Source organism: Bombus fervidus, chromosome 10, assembly GCF_041682495.2.
Source record: "Bombus fervidus isolate BK054 chromosome 10, iyBomFerv1, whole genome shotgun sequence".
Taxonomy (NCBI): domain Eukaryota; kingdom Metazoa; phylum Arthropoda; class Insecta; order Hymenoptera; family Apidae; genus Bombus; species Bombus fervidus.
Genome location: NC_091526.1, coordinates 11,232,895 through 11,253,354, shown reverse-complemented (window position 1 = coordinate 11,253,354; position 20,460 = coordinate 11,232,895). Strand labels below are relative to the sequence as shown.

The 20,460-nt window shown below is 45.4% G+C and overlaps 1 protein-coding gene across 1 annotated transcript in view; it reads right to left on the bottom strand.

Moving 5' to 3' along the window:
- Window positions 1-20,136, bottom strand: part of Sp1 (transcription factor Sp8) — a 32,892-nt gene extending 12,756 nt beyond the window's left edge. The window contains exon 1 of the mRNA XM_072011682.1: window positions 19,468-20,136. Within this exon, the coding sequence (XP_071867783.1) occupies window positions 19,468-19,578 (111 nt within the window). The 5' untranslated portion in view covers window positions 19,579-20,136. The remainder of the gene's footprint in view (window positions 1-19,467) is intronic.
- Window positions 20,137-20,460: the final 324 nt, after the last annotated feature.

Genomic DNA, 20,460 nt, shown 5'->3' with positions numbered 1-20,460 from the left:
TCTATCCAAGGCTGTGCTATGTCGCGCAACATCTGGCGGGAATCATCAGTCTTCGACAACTACGATACGACGTGCTACTGATGGATGAACCTTTTGACGGACCTATCGTTCGACCATCGTTCAGAATAGGATGGTTTTGTATCGCCTGTCACCGAACGCCCTGACGATGGAGCCTTTGTGCTGCCCTACGACCTCTCAGATTGATAGAATCGACGTTTACACGCTGCTCCAGGTTATACGCCGGATTAACGATTAAAGCGTTGAACTTTCATTGTTTATGAATCAAAGATCCTGTTACTTTGCGAGAATAAAGAGCGTCGCGGTGAACAGGAAGATCACGCGAAGCGTAATGATACTGCTAGTGAAACTTGTACTACGCTATATAATATATTTATACTACATGTAATATTAATGGCGATACTGAAACTTAAGATATCAATAGATGGAAAGATTAGGAACGTGACTGGATTGTCAGAATTTTTCTGATACCATTGCACATGAAACCAAGTAACGATGATTGCCCCTTATATTTTCTCAAACTCCATGAAATTGATCCGTACTAATATACAATGAAAACTTGATACGATACGTTATTTTCCACGACGTGGAATCTTACGTGGAATCTTCGTTAGGTGAAAATGGGCCGGCGTTCGCTATTTGCGTCGCTTCTGCAGCATCAATCGTTCGAGAATAAGGGGTTAAATCGCGAGAAGAGGATGAAACAATGCAGGCTTGTCTCGGGTGGCCACACACGCGGCTCTCACCTGCGCGAGCTCGATATTATTTATTCGCGGTATTCGCGAAACGCCGGTTGATACAGGTCTTAGGCAGCTAGTGCCTGTCGTAATTTAGTCGCGCAGCGTTTTACGAGAGGAGCAGGGACCAAGAAGGCGAACGGTACTTGGCGAAATTCGCCAACGAGCGAACGCGCGAGCCGATAAATTTACACCGAGCGGCATACTTCTAACAACCTAAGTGCTCCTTTTACGACGAAAGCTTACATTGAAAGCAAGATACGCTCGATATACATATATACGTATATATACGCAAGTTGGTTCGTAATTGCGGCGGAGATCCGTGGACGAGCTGTGGAGCGGTTCCACCAGCTGCACCTGCGAATATTTACGTTCAATTAAAAACTCGTAAACACCTAACGCCGGCTAAATCTAAATGGACCTCGACGATACGGTTGCTCGTCCACTGTTTCAGCGTCAGCGACTGTCTTTCAACGACCAAGAACAACGACTCTTCCCACTCTTTTTCCACAGTTAGCCGACGTACGAATGAAACGGCCGCCTTCCGTTTCGTCAAAGGAATAAAGACTATGTAAGGTAGTGGTCGCGTGTCGATTACACGAATCGATGGTCGCGCACCTGTCCTCACGGTGGCTTTGCCAATTTCGTCCCCTCGTCACGAGAAACGTCCGAATTTTTGGAAAGGCTTTAACGAGACAGATACGTCGAATCAAAGGGAAATTGCTCGTATTAGGTGGATTATAGTTTCTATCGGAGCTTCTCGAAACCACGTCGCGCGTTTGAGGAGATATTCTATCGTAAATTTTCGGAAAAACTGATTTCCTATTATCCAGATACGTGTAATTTTGTGTGCTACACTGGATTAGCCGCGTAGTAGCGACAAACATATATAAGCACGAGTGTGTGGAAGTATGTGCGTGCACAGCGTCTCGTAAAATAGATGAGTGCAACTGTTCCGTTAGTAGTGTGGTATAGAAGATGGTGAGACAAAGAGAAGTGCTGAGACGCGTGCAAATGTATATCGACGAAGATCTTGTACATCACATATTAAATAAATCTGAAACTATTTTGACATCGATTTGATAAGCGTTCCTAGACATTTATTTCGGCGACTAAAATCCACAATTCTCAAAAGCCTATTGCAATTTTCTATTTTCTTCGTTCATTTCGATTAATCGTAACTTTCTGTATTTAGACGTTGCGATTAAGCAAGCTATTGGAAATTTCAAACGACGCGAGTTCGACAACGTTGGTTAGCTATAACTCTGCTCTCCGAATCTATAATAAAACGATAAACGTCGCTTTATAAAAGCACTTTATCAATGTAAACTGTCAACTTTACACCGCAAACTTTACCCATCAATAACGATGATTTATATTCAAGAAAATATACTTTTCCCAGTTCGAACGTCACTAACAGTAATTGATCGCTACCCGATGGTTAAAAACCATTAGCATATCTATTAAAACCATCCACGTTTATCTTCCACGATCTTCACGCGCGAAACATCTTACATGCGTATTCGAAATGCTGTGTGCGGAATAAACAGCCATCGAAAGAGTTAATCGATACGCGTTCGTCGAGGGTTCTCGATAACCATCGTTCGCGTCGACAGCGTCCATCTTTTCGCGTGGAGCGGGTCGACACGCGACAGAACCGCGACGTAAAATCGGCCTTCGGTCTGACGGTTGGAAAGAAGCCCGAGAGAGCGACGTGGCGCGAGTTAAGCGGCTGGTCGAGGCAATTTAGCAGAATCCTCTCGAGAGTACATCCGTGTGTACGCGCGGCCCGTGTAATACACGTACACCGCTGGCTTGTCCGAAGTGTTACTGACGGCGCTACGCCAACAAACTGCCACTAAATCACCTTTGGCAGACCGTGAACCCGTTCATCTCGTCGGACGCAGGTGCTGCTAAAGCGAACCGCTCGAGAGGATCCAATCTCGGCGCCGCCGCATCGTCCACGCGGTTGTAATACGCTTTGCGCAAAAAGTAAACGGTTGCCGGATCGGTCTTACAAATAATTCGACAAGGTAAATAACCCTCGTGCGATCTTCCTGGATAGAATTCTCTCCGTGCTTGGTAGCGCTGTATCGCGGGAAGTATGCTCGATGATAGAGATACGGTAAGTTCATAAAGCGAAACGTTAAGCTTGGCAAATTGGTATGGCTGCTACTAAAATATCAAATAGTTTCTTCTCCACAGTTCTTTCAATCTGCTTGCTTGCACATTCGTTTGTATTTCGAGTCTTTTCGTTGAAACATCGCCTATGTTTGTTTGTCTTCTTCTTATTGATTCAATTCTACGCGTAAGTGACCACGTTGTTAATAATTTTATAACGTAACGTCGCTATATCGCTTGTATTAATCGTATTTACCTTGCGATAGAATGCTTCCGGCTCGAAATCCATGGAAAACTTACAGAAGTTAATCGTTATCCGACTACTTGCTTCGTAAGGATAAATCAAGAACAGTTAGGCTAGCGACCACGCCGCACGAAGAGACGTGGAACGCGCGCTTTCTCCGACTATGAATTACACGCGTAACGATTATAGACATTACGTGCACGGAGCGTTGCTAGAAACCGCTAAAGAGGACCACGGAGACTGTTTAATTTTCCTGCTCCGCGTGGACATGCTTGATAAACGTTCGCGTAATTTACCCAGCCAATTTTCCTATCTTTTCCGTGTACCTACATCGAGTCTTCATTTTCTCTATTGCCTGCAGCTGAGAGTTCGTTGCTGTTCTGAATAAAGGATGTCCGAGATCGTTTGCTCAGATATGTTCGATATACAGAGTGTAAATAACAAAAAAAGAATGTCGGACATCAAGACAACGAAAAACGTCGTTTGCGGTTTATTTTTTCCATCCGTAAAGGTATAACCTCGAGTTAAATAAGTTTATCGAAATTTGTTTTTCAAAATATCATTATACGCGTGTTTGGATAATGAAATTGACGAGTTCATAAAGAACGCGGTTGATCGGTTTAGCTTGTGAGAAGCTCGTATTCGTTTTTCGCGAATGCTTTGAATGCCGCATAATAGAAATGATTGATAAATGGCCGCGATATCTGGTTCTGGGAGGCGCGCATTAATCAACGTTTGCGTTAAAGGAAATAGCGTCTTTGCGATAATTGGCAAAGATTTCGCGTGCGTTGAAAATTGATACACGGGTTTGGTGTCGCGAGAATATCGGTTGGGCGTGCGATTATCGACGAAACGATGCGTTCAGCCGGATCTCGGGTAAATTGGTTCGCGTGTCTTCTACGAGAGCCCGCGCGATTTATAGCTTCATCGTGCTTTCATATCGTAAATTCACGACGTACGCAAACGCGTGCATGCCTCCATGCCGAAGAGAAGCTTTTCCTCGGCTCGGCCACACCGCGTCCCGAGATTATGCAAATCGCCAGTGTTAACCCGACCGCCAAAGATTATAATAACTTTTCAGCTGTCATGTTTCGTTTGTAATGATCGCGATTTCCCGGCCGATAGCGGTTGTTCTACGGCAAACGTGTTACACGAAGCTCGATCGTTTCTAACTTAAACAGTCCGTTGAGTTCCACGGAAGCACGCAGACTGCTCTTGTTTAGACTCTGCTGGACGATGGCTTATTAAACAGGAGTTACACGGGATGAAAGAGGCATAAACGCGTGACAAAACTCCGAGGATCACGTAATCTCGCGGCGATACGATCGCTGCTTTAATTTGCCATGTGCCGTGCCATGGAAAATCTGCGAAACAACCTTGACGATTCGGTGAACAGTTCTGTTATTTGCCCGTCGTTAAACCTAACTATTCGTCCCGTTGAAAATTCCTCGAACTTTACGACTTTAACCCTCTTTAACCCGTTAGATACCAAGTAATAGTTTACTATAACGCTATACGTACTTCGATTCCTTTAAATTTCATAAAATTGAAGTATTTAAATGAAAGGAAAATAACTACAATCTAACGATATTAATTACGTTCTCAAGAATTCTCTTTCATAGTTAGAACGTCGAAAACTAGAGTTCGACAATGTAATTTAATTCGATCGACGAAGATCTTGCCAATTCGATTAGGAATCCTATCGTTTGCTCGACTTTGAATCTCAAACTTTCATCAAACTATTTCTGACTGAATTGAAAATTATCCAAACTTTAACCATTCGATCGTAAACCGCAGAGGGTGTTGATTACGAATGAATTGAAAAACGGCGATCCGTTTAATTCGATCGTCGAAGACGCGTGTACCGCGGGATCAGTTTATCAGATCGTCGCTATTGAATCAGTCCATTAGAAGCGTATCTAACCCCTCGCGGGCGTAACCCTCAGGAATCGTGGTCCTGCGCGGATCCACCCTCGTTCACGACGATAGCAGAGAGTACTGCAACAGACTGTGACATATTAGGCAACCCCCTGAGGACATCATCCCCGTATAAGAGGCCCATAAAGAGGGTGACTCCGCTCTCAGATTTATTGTTTCGCGATTTAGTGGCCAAGCGAGCCGTGGGAGTCTGCTGTGGTTGCTCTATATTCACCCCCGTGACTCGTAAATAAATTATCGTCCGTACGAAAACACCATCAGGTCGAGGCAGCAGAACGTATAAGTACTCGCGAGTACCAGAAGATTACCGGAGAGCGGATCGTTCGGTTTCGAGATCGTTAGAGCCGACCTTCGTCGCAGGTACGAATCGCGCGACCGACGAGAGACGACGACGATACAGTTTCTTAAAGAGAAAGGCGTTGCTCTTTGGCAAGATTTATGGCCATCTTTATTCCCATGAAACTCGGAAACCGTTTCCCCTCCATAAAAATTCATGGTCGGTGTAACAGTCTCTTCTCGAGTCTACATGCATGGGTCGAGCGATTTGACGAATCGCGTTTTTCGAACGAAGAACAGAGGAAGGAACGCGGTATAGCACAGTTTCGTTGATTTTCTTATTGATTGTAACGTGATTGTACGAGTGAACGGCGGGATTTTAATGACGCGTTGTACGTAATTGACGCAATTAAAAACGAAATCTATCCGTTAGGTGCAAAGACGTGGTCATGACAGATACGGTTAATTGCAGAGGCGTGTCATGTCTTTTAAAGATAGCCTTAGAAAGATCGTTTAGATATCATGTTGATCTTACTTGGCGAATTGACAAATAAAGCTACGAACGTAACTTTGAAAACTTATCTCGAAACTTACGTTATTACACGTTCTTAGAAAAAATTAATTTTTGGTATCGAATGTCGTTTATTTCTTGCGGATTGGACGTTAATCGTATATCTATGGCATATTCACGAAAGCGGAATAGATCAATTTTGCTTCTGAGACTTTCGGTTCGCTACGAATTATGAATTTACGCTTGAAAAAAAGTGATTTAATGCTGATTAATTTGAAATCGATTGTTTGTCGGTTTGTTTAAATTACTGAAAAATCTAGCTGCCTTGTTATCTGCAGCAGCCCCTTCAAACGCATGAAAAAGGGTGCACGAAGTAACTACGTTCTGAGAGGAAATATCAATGACACCGTGTTTAATGGCCGAGCTATTTTCGGAAGGTTAGCCATAAATTCAGCGGGTTTCCGTGTTCGGTTTAACGAAGCGTCCAATCTGTACGTCTAACGGGACAAACGCGGGTTTCGTTATGCAACGCGTCGAAAGAGGATAATTCGTTCCCGTAGGGAAGGAACGCGATAGCGATACGGACGTAGGCACCGAAATGCAAATTATCCCGTTTGCAAGGACGCGGGGAGAGCGAAATGAAGAAAATTGAGCCGATCTCGTTGAGACTGTTCGCTATTCCGGTTTCCTCGCTCGTTCGACTACTGCGTTTTGTCCTTACGCAACGTCCGATCGTAGATACACGGTTGGAAATCTACTTGTTCCAATGTACCACCAGGCAATAGGTACCATGAAAGTCGAGCAAATCGATGTTAGAATAATTTGTCGTTTACGACGTTTGTTGTTTACGACGTGCACGACTGGATGCTGTCGGATACAGCTGAACTATCTCGTTGCAGACGTCTAGACGAATGCACGAAATATCTATGATATTTTTATTCCGGTATATATCTATGCCAATCGATAATATACACGGTGTATCCAGAACGTTCGTGGATCGATGCTGTTTAGAGAGGAGGTAAATGTACAATAGTATAATAATGCATAATAATAGCATAATAATGCACCGAGATATGTTATGCGATATTAATTGGAATTAAAGCGATATGAATCAGTTACCTTGCAAATCTTGCGTCTTTTCCAAGTTGAAAGTAGTCGTGGATGGAATTCATTCTGAGAATGTGCGACTTTAGGAAAAGAGAAATATTTCTTCTTGCTGAAAAAGAAGCGTTCCAATTTCTAACGCGGATAAAAAAGAAATTTTCCTATTCCAAAAGAAGTTTTCGGCAAGTATCGGAAAAGTTTCGAAAGATGTCTACGTGGAACATTAAATAATAAATCATCAAGTTCAGAAGCTTTTCGAACATACTGTACGGACCTCGCCAAAATCCGTGTCTACGTCGTACGTCAAATTCGAATATACATAATTTTACAATTTCCTTTTAGCCGTCTGAGAGACGACTCGGTATCGATTCGGTGGCATTCCTGCGTAAACTGCGGCAATTATCCCAGGCATCGCTCAAAACTCGCCGGTTCCTCTTTCGGCCGCGAACAACACGCGATCTTCCGAGGCGCGAACGAACTCCGAGCTCGGTCATATGCATCTGCTAAAGGGAAAATCGCGGCTGTGTTTCTCGTGCAGGGTATACCGGAAGTTTTTTACGGGCCTTGGAAAAGGTCGTTGCTCTATACTGGTCGTGAGAGGTAATCTGCCTTTCCAGAAGCGGCCTCCTGTCTCCGTCTTGAGCGCGGATAGAACTGGAACTCGAGATAATTACTCGCGGCGAAACGAGTCAACGCGTCTTTTATAAAAAGCTAACTCTCCAACATTTTTATCAGGGTACCAGTTTGTTGTCAGATATCGTACAGCCACCATTATATCGTAGGATTATCGTTATTTAGCGTTACATCAAGGATGACAAGGGCTTTCTTTCCTTGCCACGATATTATCTATCTAATAAATTACGCGATAAGCGTTCTCTAAAAGGATAGTTAACGAGCGAGAAATCATTTCTGGAGCTCTGACCGTGAACTCGGTAAACGGCTATACTATTGCGCTGGTGTAAAAAATTCGCGCTTCATGGGACGTATAATATGCAGTCGATAAATCATCGAGCACGGTGGACAGCCGAGCCAACGTTTGGTATTTTGGTTCCGACTCCGCGGGGGTTTGGCACCCCTGCGGGGGTTCCCTGCTGTTGCCACGCTTCTTTTCCTAGTGGATCCATCCGTGGTGAGAGATCGGATCGAGAGCCTCGAGGTGTTTGCCACGCGAAATAGAAGGGCGCCAGTTTGCGGCGCTCTGACGCGCATGCGATAATGATTGGCGATTGAAAGACGTAAGAAAAGAAAAAAAAAAAGAGAAAAAAAAAAAGAAAAAAAGAAAGAAAGGCTAAAGGAAAATTCGTAGGAACCCCCCGCGTAAGAGGATATATCTAACGTAATGATGGTAAGCGCAGGAACCGATTGGAGCGTGCAATTTCACGGTGGAAAAAATGTTGCATTGTGTTTAGCGGAGGAAAGTAGTCGGGTTAATAGAATCGAGTCGTTAATAATCGTCTTCCACTTTGGTCGAGTGGCGCACGTTAAGGCCTCGAGGTGTTGACCAGATCGAGTATTGTTCATCTTTCCCATGATGGTCCCGGTGAATGACGCTGGCTGCGATGATACGTCACGATAATGGCCGGTAATTCGACGTACCATCTCAAGGCTCGTGCGCGCTCTACGAGGAATATTGTTTACAACGACGATACCAACCCTGGAGAAGAGAAGTCTTGCCTTTTCAATTATCGAACCTTCCAGCGATACGATGATGGTCGATGGAAAACGCACACATACGAACGGCTGCACAAGCAGGCGCCGGTAAACCCACACGCACCGGCTGCATCTCTCTACCAAATTGCAGTCTCGAACCACGGCGCTCTATCGTCACGCCATACGACACACACGAGCCGATCGCACGAATCGTCTTTTCGTGTTTAGAATGTCCTCGTTCGCAAGAAACCGTGCGTTTCCCCGCATTCTTAATTGTTCCCCCTCCCCGCATTCACTCGTGGAAAAGTTCAAATACGAGGCGGAATTCTACGTTTCTATTTGATGAATAATTCCATCGACGACGGTACTGTACGGAGAATAATGACCGATAATTCGAGGTACTGCTCGCGCGAGCAATAGGAACACCGTGTACGCGAACGAAGCCGAGGGGAGGCTAGGGTTTTCAATTATCGAACCTTCCACGATAACGATGCCAGCCAACTTGCGTACGTGCATTTTACCGTGAGCACACCCCCTAACCGAGGCTACGAAATTGCATCTTTGACCGTTTAATGAAAACCGAGAGCGCACCGTAATGAATATCTTACGCTTCGTACCTTTGAGAACCGCTCGGCCAGTTGCAGCAATCTTTTTCCGTGGAAAAAGCATTCACTCTAATTCGTTGAACTCGCTTTAAACAGCTCGGCAACGTCGTTAAACCTGATGAAAACTGCATGAGCAACGCGCACAATGACTATCGAGAACCGTTCGCAAGCGCGTAACTTTGGAAAAAAAAAAAAAAAAAAAGAAAGAAAGAAAGAAAAAGAATGTTTGACTCGACAAAGGACATCCCAAGGGCCACGAAATTGATCGATCATACGCAAAAACGGTTTTCCAAGACGTGCACATCGAGCAGGCGGCCATGTTGTCACCCCGAACATCTGCCACTTTCGGACCCTGCGTTTCCAACCAACACGAACGAGTTTTCGAAAGGGTGTTTACACGTCGGGAACTCGCGACGTACTCCACAAAAATAATTCATTAAACCCGGGCAAAGCCTATTGCTTGGTAGGCGTGACGCCATTTCCAAGGGATTTTGTCGTCGAGCAATGAACGACGAAGCCTTTTTTTCGATCGAGGGGAGACTCCTTCTGTCATCTTTATTTCTTCCAGTGATATAAACCAAGCATTTCTGCTCGTCATCGGGCAAAACCATATCGAGCAAAGACAAGCGTTGTGGTCGGTTGAAGAATGGAAGTTTCCGGTCGACGGAAAATTCGTTCTCAGAAAAGACAAATTAGGGTGACATCGTCGTCGCGTCCGGTGCTCCAGGTAAATCCTCTTAGGTCATAAAAAGGCCATGCCGTGCTTTCATCCCCTCCAGCGTAACGAACGACGTATTTTTGCGACGAACGGTGTATACCGTGGCCGTTCGCAGTCCATTGTCATTCTTGAAAATGTCAACGGGGCGTCGTTTAAAAGGACACTTTTACCCTGCCAATCGGATTATCGGATTACCAGCGTGGAAGTGAAGTGGAGCGACATGTCGAGGATTTTCGAGCGGAACCTCCGTGTATTCTAATTGTACTACTTTATTTTCTAAAAAAAGAAACAACCATGTAACGCGTCTTCGCAAATCGAAGTGGGATAAAAGCGGTCAGCTATTTATTATAAAGGAGTTATAAGTACGTAAGCAACCAGAAAGAAACCTGCTAATTTTTGAAATTCCTTTTCGAATGTATCGTTATTCGCGTCGTCTTGTTGTAACAGATCAATTTATGGAAACAGATTACTCTTTTCTCGAGTTCAATCGTGAACGTTAATCGCGCACGTATTCGTGTAATAAATATTTGATCGCCTCAGTACCTGGAAGGTTAGCGATCGAATCCGACGTTTTCTTGGAGAATTTTTGCTCGTGCTGCACAACGATGTATACTATAATTGCAGCAGTTTATTTTTGAAAAAAGGAACTTGCGTAACACATCATTGCAAATCGAAGAATAAGAATGGCCAGTCTCTGATTGTACAAGGTCTATAAGTAATAAGTACACAAGCAACGAGAAAGAAATATGTGTAGCATTGGATAGCGACGGGGTGCAGCGAGTTTCGTTGATGAATATTTGATAATGTTCGCCGATCAATGTAGTATGTATCGAAATAAAGCCTTGCACGACTTAGTCACCAGTTACATTACTTATAGTTCAACATAGATACTTGACGAGAGAAAGTTCCATCGTCGCCTGATTAATTAATCAGCCGAGAATCGATGAAAATCCATCGCGTTGCGGTATGAAAAGTTTCGATAGGAACTTTTGCTAGTAAACGATACTATTGTTAAGAAGAGACAATTTAAACACGAACGTTTAAATCGTTGTGACAGAAACGAAAGGAAACGTTCATCGAGGATAACGACAAAAGTATGAAAGAGAAAATTCTTGGTCACGTATCCCCGTTTACGAGGATCGAGTGACGAGAGGAAGTACGTATCGTGTTACCATCCCACGCATCCTGTCAAGTGGATCCTCTTGGTGCACAAAGAGCAGCAGACAAATAATTGGCTCCTTGGGTGCACAGGTAAAGGCCAGTCCCTTTGATCCCTGAGAACCTTGCGTAAGAACTATTATATCAAGGATACTCGATACATTGGGATTGGGCGCTTCAATAACGCGAACGAAAGCAAAGGGACGAAGAGAAAAATAAACTGGTCGCAACATTCTGAACGTCGCGTCGACGAGACGGCGAGTATTTCCCAAGCAGTTTTATATTTGTCTCGACGTTCTCGGTTATAGCAATGCGAATCGATGTTTTAATACCCGAGAGAACCTGTGCTCTCCCGTTTCGAAAGTCACAGCGAGCTATGGAAATCAGATCGCGGTATACCAAGTATACCGAGCGAAATAAGCGAAACGGAGTTCGAGACGAAGCAGGAAGAGAGCTGGAACGAGCGACGCGCAAGACTTTTCACCGAGATTAATTTTCGGCACGACACACCGACAGGAAACTTTTCTGCTGACTTAATTAACGCTCGTACGCGTCTCTTTTTCGATGCCGAGGATTTAATTACTTTTTTACATCGACTCGTAAATCATCTCGCCGAGGCCAGCGGAGCAACGGCGTCCTTCTTGCCGAGTCATAAAATAAAAAGTTCCAAACTCGAGAGAAGAGAGTGGCACACGTGTTGTGCCAGAGAGAAGGCACAAAAGCTGCTCGAAACGGTTTCTATCGGATACAGCTCGCGGTTACGGAGATCGCTGCTTCTGTCAAAACAGGACAGATTATCCCGGATAATCTGACGGATTACAGAGCTGATAATGCTCGCAGGTAGTTCCCGGACAATGTCAACGAAAGGCTCGCTGCGTACAAGCGACAATGCGGATGCGGAAACGGCCAGCATCTGCGCAACCAACACGTCGCTCGTCTTTTTCGCTGCGTCCATCGTACCTCTGCCATAAAAGATGCAGCTAACGCTCAAAAAATGCCTCTTGAAGCGTCTGGTCCATCGATCCCGAAATTGAAAATTACACGATGATCATCCGACAGATTAAATTCCGAGTCGCGTTCAAAGTCCCGCGGCGATACCGACGGCGTTGTCTAAAGTGCGCTTAATTCTCCGTTTGGTCGATCTTCCAACAGGACCTTCGATTTTATCGGATAGTCCTCCGAAAGGGCTCTGACGAAGGTGACAAGGCGAACAGTAGCACCTGATTTGCGAGATCAACGATTCGTGGTCTACCTGAACGGATTAAGATCCCTATCTGGAAGGAGGCTGAGTAATTGACCTTGCCTTAGGGAGATCAGAGGTTGACAGCTACCCTTGCCTCTGACGGCTGGCCTGCATTTTAAAGACCACCGTCGCGGAACAAATCTGACCATTAGTTAACTTCTAATCTTGACGCCTTATTTTTAGCGACGATCGAGAGCCCGAGAGTCTCGATGGTTGCGCCGCTTGTTATCAATCGTAGCGAAAGAATTTTGGAATAATAACGTTGACTTAAACACAACGATCGTGGCAGGAAGCTTCGCGAACGAGCAACTATCTACGCAAGGAACTCGATGAAATTGATGATCGAGGACTCACCACATGTCCGTGCACCGGTGACTTGGCGATCGACTGTAGCTGCGGATAAAGTTGGCCAGCCGCAGCCGGTGTCATGTCAGTCAACATCTCGTTGACGCGTATCAACGGCTATACTCGTTAATTCGCGGAATCCTGTCTGCTGTTCTTCGGCGAGTTCGACGAACGACGCGGTCCTCTGCGTTATCTTTCTCTCGGATATCGAGTCTATCTCTGTTCAATATGCACACTTCACTTGCGTTCACCGACGGTTCGATGATTCGAAACTGGAATTCGTTGGTTGAAAGGAAGATTGGAAAAGTCGCAGGCCTCGGAGGCAGTGTCCGCGGCCGTCGGCTGGATAAAAAAGCGAGTGGATCGGAAACGTCGTGGTGCGTCGGGCAAACCGGTTAACGTGGTTCCCGTTCTTCGCCCCGTGACAGACTGCCGGCTATCCGATCGGCTTTGCCCCGACCAGACAGGGGAATGGTAGTAGGGAAGCGAGCAGGACTTCGGCCCCCGGGCAAAAAAGGGGCAGAGCTTGCTGGGCGGAACCCAGGGAAAACCAGTTACCGCCCCTGACCGCCTCCGTGCCGTGTCCGCTTCCTCTTCGCTTTATTTATCCCCACCGATTTTCCTCCCACTCTTTCCTCTTCTCTCTCTTTCCCCATTTCTCTGCCTCCAGCTCTCTCGTCGTCCTTCTTCCTCGTGTTCCATCCGAAGCATTCTCTATCTCTCTCTCTCTCTCTCTCTCCCTCTCTCTCTCCAACCGCCGCCGCCGCCAATCCGTAACCCTCCCCTCGATAATTTAACCGTGAAATGCGCGCGCACCGCATCGCCACGAAGAGGAGGCACGCGTACGACGACTTTGGTGGTGCCCTCTCGGCGTTTCACCTCTATCCACCACGGACTTTCCACGTTTGTCCCTACCTCTGCCTCCCTTTCTCGCTCTTTCTCTTACGCTCGTCTCCTGTTCCAAGCGGAGGCTTACGTGACCCGAAGTTGTCGTATTAACTCGAGCCTCGATGTTTGACGTAACGGTATGCACGTCGCCGGTATTTAAATACCAACATGCCACTATCTGATACCAACGAAACCAGCAAAGTTCATCGACCGGGACTGCGTAATTGATATACAAATCGAATCCACGCGTTTGCGGAAACCGTCCGTTTTTCCGATTTGTCACGCTTCCCCGTATTCGTTGGGCCTGGTATTTTCTCATCCCCGAACTTTCACAGATGGAAACTGTGCTTTGGCTAATTTTCGCAACTTTGTTTCCAAAAATGTGCGCTACCGGCTACGAGTATAAGAATAATCGAGAGTTGCTCAGAAACCATATTGATCAACCTCGTTGATCGAAAGAGAGAGGAAACTAAAGAATATTTCTTGAATCTGTCCGATGATTTATCTTCACTTACGTTATCCTGCTGCGATGAATAAATAAGCTCGCAGATATAAGCTATTCGTGTGTTTGCAAATCGCACGCTAATTACGTGTCCACGTAAATTAAAGAAATTGCGAAGAAAACAAATTACCGAAAGATTGTCAGATAGATTCGAGTAGAATAAAGTTCGTTCGAATCAGATCAACGTAACAAAGTGGTTAGTTTGACTGTAATAGTTATGACTGACAGCGCATATCGACGAGGCATCGCTCCACGAACGTCGTATCGTAGACAAAGGGAATACGGACGTCTGTGTGAACGCGTCTCGTTCTGCTTACGGTAGCAACGTTGCTGAAGAAGTGCGCGGATCTTGATCGACTTTTTGCCCGGTGAAATAAATTATCGCTTAATCTACAACGACATTTGCGACGATTTGAGCGAGCCGCGGTTAGATTCGGAGCATTATGACGTTGTTGGCGAGATCCATGAAAAGGGAACGCAAGAAGATCACGAGAATACCGTCTTACGAGCGTCTAATGTGATTTTAATCGAGGAGTTTGAATTTCAAATGCTATCGACTTGCTCGTATAAAGCAACCCGCTGTATACTGGATAAAATTTTAGCGAACAAGGAACGCGGCTCTATTATGACTCCTGGTCCCAGTGGCGTATTCGATCATCTTTTTAGTAGCTAGCTTAGTCACGTCATTATGCATAATGCAGATTGATACGATTACAAATTGATACGGTCTAACGTAGAGAAACTACGCCAATGGTTAGCGTAGAAACAGACGCGTTGGGATCGTATTAGGTCCTAATTTTCCATAATGGAAGAGAATCGAGGCGCCACTGTGGCGAAGCGACCGTCTAATCGCGGTCCATTCATAACTGCTGCTCGTCGTTCGTCGCTGGGACAAGCAAGGTATTTTCTAAGCCATGTTCGTGACTTCCGCGGTTAATTTATAGCTGACGTCTCGCAAGGATCATCGATTTCCTAACCTTCCGAATAACTTAGGTAGATATGTACGTCGAGAGAAAACTATTCTTAACAATTTTCACTTTGGCTATGAGCCAACGACGAATATGTGCGTTCAGTAATTGTTATTTTAATTATAAATAATAATAATAATGACGTTTGAATCTTTTTCTGTCCTGCGAGAAAGATTATTTTTACATTAGTCGTAGTTTGATAGTCGACGTGTTTTCGTACGATTTTGTAAAGAAGATATGATACACCGAAATTTGAATTCGCTTTTTCCGACAGTAGATACATTTTTCGATCGGTTGATTAATAAATTTATTCCGAATGCTGGAATCCAATTTTGTGCCCTTGCTTTCGATTCCGAATCTTCGCGCCTAATCCTGAACTTTCACATTCTTTTCGAATCCTCGCGTTTAACGGTAAAACGTAGAAACGTTCCTTTCGAATCTTAATTTTCTACCTGGTTGCTCGCGAGGACTACGAGGATCGATACAAGTTCTAATCGACGAACAAATATTTCGCGGAACGCGAGGCATTATCGGAGGTCATCCCCCACCGATTCGAGGAGACGATGATGCGTAGATCGCGTGCAATCGGGCAACAAAAGGTGCGATCTACCCCATCCGCTCTCGAGGTCACAGGATAACGGCAACTGTTATGGGAAGCGAGAAAAGGGATGTTTTACAATGAACCGGAGCAGAATCGGGCGTTAACGTCCTTTGAAAGAGGAAACGGCATTGGATCGTGCAAATGAGGGTGCGAGATTCTCCTCGAGGGGTGTTCAGTTGTTTTTTTTTTTTTTGTCTCTCTGATCGATGTTTCTCTTCCCTTCGTTTCCAACATCCACGTTTTTAGATTTTTGTATAAAAACGAGCCACCTTATTTATTAAGCACCACGAGCAGTCGGATCACGTACACGCGAACGTAAGTCGACGATTTTTGTAGCGAAAGGTAGATAGAGGCGAAAGAGAGACGAGAAAGCAGGAAGAAGAAAGATCGGATGGGAAAAGTCGATCAACGAGCGACGATTGATTTTCTCGGTAACGATCGAACGATATCGGGTCTATGAAATGACGGATCGCTGATTGGCACAGAGACGAGGCGAACAGGGTTGAAAGGGAAATGGGGCCCACGGGCCTGACGGGGGCGGATAATGACAGGGCGGCCTCGCGATGCTAAGATGGTCCGCGTTGGAACCAGCTCGCCTTTTGCCTCTTATACGGCCATGTGGCCATCGGGAGATGCTGATGGACTAATAATTACCAAGGAACCAGCTTCGCATATAGCGGCTGGGACCGTCGAAAATGAAGATTCACCAAAGCAGACTAGAGCCAGAGTCGTGTAGCTATCGTCGTAGCAGCTACGTAGCAGGCTGCTTGGCCCACGAAAAGGTGCTTCGTGCTTAATAACCACTACGACCCCCGTATCCTGTTTAGTCTATCGCTATCGGGTTTTGACGAGAAGAAGCAGCCGATTATGTTGGTAAAAAAGGCGACTTAAACCGTCGGCATGAAACAACCGCGTATACAACACGCTCGTAATTTATCGCGTTCGTGATAATGGGAAAAGAGCGTAATAATTGCGGACTGTTTTCAATGTGACTCTGAAAATATTTAACTCGTAGGGTGTAATGATAGTCCGCGCGTCGGGCAACGAGTGCAGTTAAAAAGCAGTATTTTAGCACGGGCACACGATGTCAACCTGTTCCAATGCTCGTTTCATAAATCAAACACTCGCGTGAAGTATGTAATGGAAGAGCGTTGATAACGTGCAAACATTCTTTCAACCATATAGCCTTACAATGTTTCGTTCACTGCACGCGATTGTTAACTCTCTGTGCCACGCATTTTCACGATCCTGCTTATGCCAAACATCGGAGACAAAGACTTCATTATCGATGCTTACGCCGCGTACGTTTTCGCGCACTTGTACGCTTCATTTAAGCAGAATGATAATTTGTATTTAAGCGGATCGCTAGAACGCGAGACACTCGGCTGTCTGTATCAAACCTAACGCGATCAATGATACTGGCAGCATTTCAACTTTGTCAATAAATATCGACGTTTCACGATACGGTCAGTTTCTATTTAGCGTTACATCGACGATACGTACACGGATCGTCCGAGGCTCCCTTTACACGTACAACGTTGTCGAGAATCTTCACTTCTTAAAACATCCAAACTTGAACGAGAAAGCTATAAAATTGATCGATCGAGTTATTCTCAGCGCGAAACGGCCTAGACGTGTCATAGTCTAATCGTCGAAAAGAATTATAACGATACACCGACCACGATCAAATAAATACTAGCGTGGCTTGTTACGACCGTCGTCGACGATTCGTCTCTGCGAACGAACGGCTGGAAGAGGAGGCGCTCGGCAGCGTCTCTTTGAGGCTTTTAAGGTCGAGCAGCTAGTTTTGCCGTGAAACAAGGCGAAGAGAAACTTGTCTAGGACTGATTTACGGACTCGTTGGCCGGGCCGAGGCTGGCGTACAACTCGCGGTTCCGTGTGTATCGTGGTCCGGAATAGAGAGACGCTCTTGGCCAGATTTATGGGGTGTTCCACATGGAGGAGAGAAGCCGATCCTTCGTAACTCATGCGGTACTCGGTTTTCTGTCGGCGCGTAATCCGCAAACAAGGAACTCGCGCCGCTTTTACGAACGCTCGGAAGAATAACAGAACTCGCGCTGGAATCGACTACTTACACGGGAATAATCGTAATAGGCGAATTTTCAAGGTAGCATTATGTTTGACGACATAGCCATTAAGTTCAAATTACGTTGTTCTACAAATAGCATAAATCGTTGTTTTATTTTAAAATAGTGATAATTGATAATATACGAAAGGATTAGCGTAATTGCTAAAGAGACTAATAATTATAGATTATTTGAGGAATGCTATCGTAATGATAATGAACGACACCAAGTTCTAGAGATACGGTAAAGTGAGCCTTGACATTGTAAGTCTAGTCTCGCATTTTCTACGGAATAATCAAATTCGTTCTATATTACGTGACTATCAATCTTTCGTTTAGTGACGAAAGAACGAAAAAATATTGCGTACTTTAGAACACAGGAAGAAAAGATGTCAAAAACGAGGAAATGATTCGTATAACCATATGGTAGATTTATTTGAATCCGTGAGAAGCTATCGTGCAAGAACAAGAAAGTAAGCCACAAAATATCTTCCAAAGATAAAGTACGATACACGGATCATTGAATTACGACGATTACAGATATAATTAACCTGTTAACACTGACTGAACAAACTTCTTACCTTTCGACGAGTCGATAAGTCGATAAGTAGAAAATTATGATGGTCGAACTGCCAATGTAACTATATATTTCACTGTTTACCAAGCGAATAAAAACCAATGGGATAATTTACTTTCAGACAGAAATCGCTCGAAAACTCTCATAACGGAATTTGTCAAGTTTCCAAATATCGTAACGAAATATTCTACCGAGTATACAAACGTATCTTATCTTAGCCTGAACAGACAGGATTCGCGCGAAACAGAGACATGCCACCGAATGGTGACGAGTATTTAAAGCGTGAGGTAGCGACGGTGGCTTTCTTCCGGAACACGCGGTACTTTGAACAAAAGGAGCGAAGAGAGCGTGAAGAATTAGCGCAAAAAGGGGGAAACAATTAGCCTGATGGAGGATCGCCGACAAATTCGCGCGCATGTTCGTTGGAAGTTGAGATTGCAAAATGACGTGCAAACTGAGGGACGCCCTCGTCCGCCCCCTGGCAATACGGTAATCACTATAATTACGTATCGAGCCCTTATATTAATATCCCCCAGCTACGTCTCTCTTTCTCCTTCTCGTGCGCCTCTCTCTTCCGCGACGATTCGTTCGTTCGTTGGTTCGTTCGTGAAGCCTTTAGCCTCGTGAAAGTAGACTTTTTTCCGCAACCTTTCACGCGAACCGATCAACTCCGATTTATTATTGCTGCGAACATCGTTACGCTCGTTAATGAGAGCTTTCGGACCACGTTTCCACGTGGCAGAGCGCGAGCGTCGCGTCACTTTGTACAATCGCTGACAAGCGAGTCTGCGTAAGCAACGAAGCGTTTGCTATACAGATCCTCCATGTTTGACCAAATTTTTCCATGACCCCGACCGTGGATCGTGAAATTCAATTGCGAGATCCGATTGGCAATCGCGCAAATTGAATTCTCAACGAGCGCTGATGAATTGGCAACGCGTTAAGGAGACTCGGGGGTGCGTGAGGCTTCGCATTGGCCTCTTTCGCTACTGGGAGATGAACAATTAACGGGAGGGTGTTGCTGGACCGCCCAGGATGTCGTCGCAGAAGGGAGCAGATGCTGTTGATAGATTCTGTCAAATATTACTGGCAGCTTGACAGAAAGTGCAAACTACTTTAATCCACCATAGTGTCTCGACAACGCTAATTTTTACAAATAATTATTGACAAACTTTACCTCTAGATATTCCGTATCCGTGGAATGTTGAGGTTGTTGGACAGCCGTCGGCGGTATGGTCATGACGTTCTGCGGATGAGCAGGATGCGAATACTGATACGCGCAATTCATGTTTAAACACCTTCAGTCTTGACAAACTGTGTTCCGATGGATATAAAAATATATATCAACGAGTCTGTGCACTATGGTTACACGAAACCTCTGTATTTTAATCGACCGACGATACCGCGGCGCACCATGCACAAAGTGACATTTAAATGTCGAGTCAGAGGATCTCACGGAGTAACTGCGAACGAGCGTTTCGAGCACACAGATCAATGATCATGTTTTCACGACGGATCGCTGCGAAATTGGTTCAAGATTGTTACGAAGGAGAAGCTGCCGTTACAGATCCTTCGAGTATCGAGGGAATCTGGTGTCGATGGTGGAGGTCGATCGTGCGGCAGAAGCGCTCCACGGCATCGGTAGTCCGTTCGAAGGTTGCCGTAGCCCCTCGTATATCCTGGTAATCACAGTAATTTCTGTGGCTGTTGGCCACAGAAGGCAACCAGAGGAGGTCAGTCGACAAGGAGGTCGGTCGAGGACGCAGGAAACGCGGACGTTTCGCGTGGTCGTTGCGATGCGTCCGGTGCGATGCGGAAGGAGGTTACAATTAGACGGAGGGACTGGAGGTGCAGCTCGCGGCGTGCAACAATTATAACTGAGCTTTTTCGTCCCCCACGTAGAAGAGGAGAACGCGTCTACGGAGGCGGATCCTCTCTCCTTCTTTCCCTGTTTACCGTTCCTCTTCCTTCTCGGTTTCTCTACACCGCGGCACCGTTCTCGTCTTTTAACACGAATAGGTGTCCGTATGGATACGCGAATGCGTGTGCAGCGAGGTCGACAGTGTGCGTGAAACGCCAGTGGTCGGGCCACGTCCCGCAGGAATTCCCACAAGTGTGTGTACCCATCCTGGAAGGTGTTACTGGTGGGGCAGAAGCAGCGCCCGCCCTC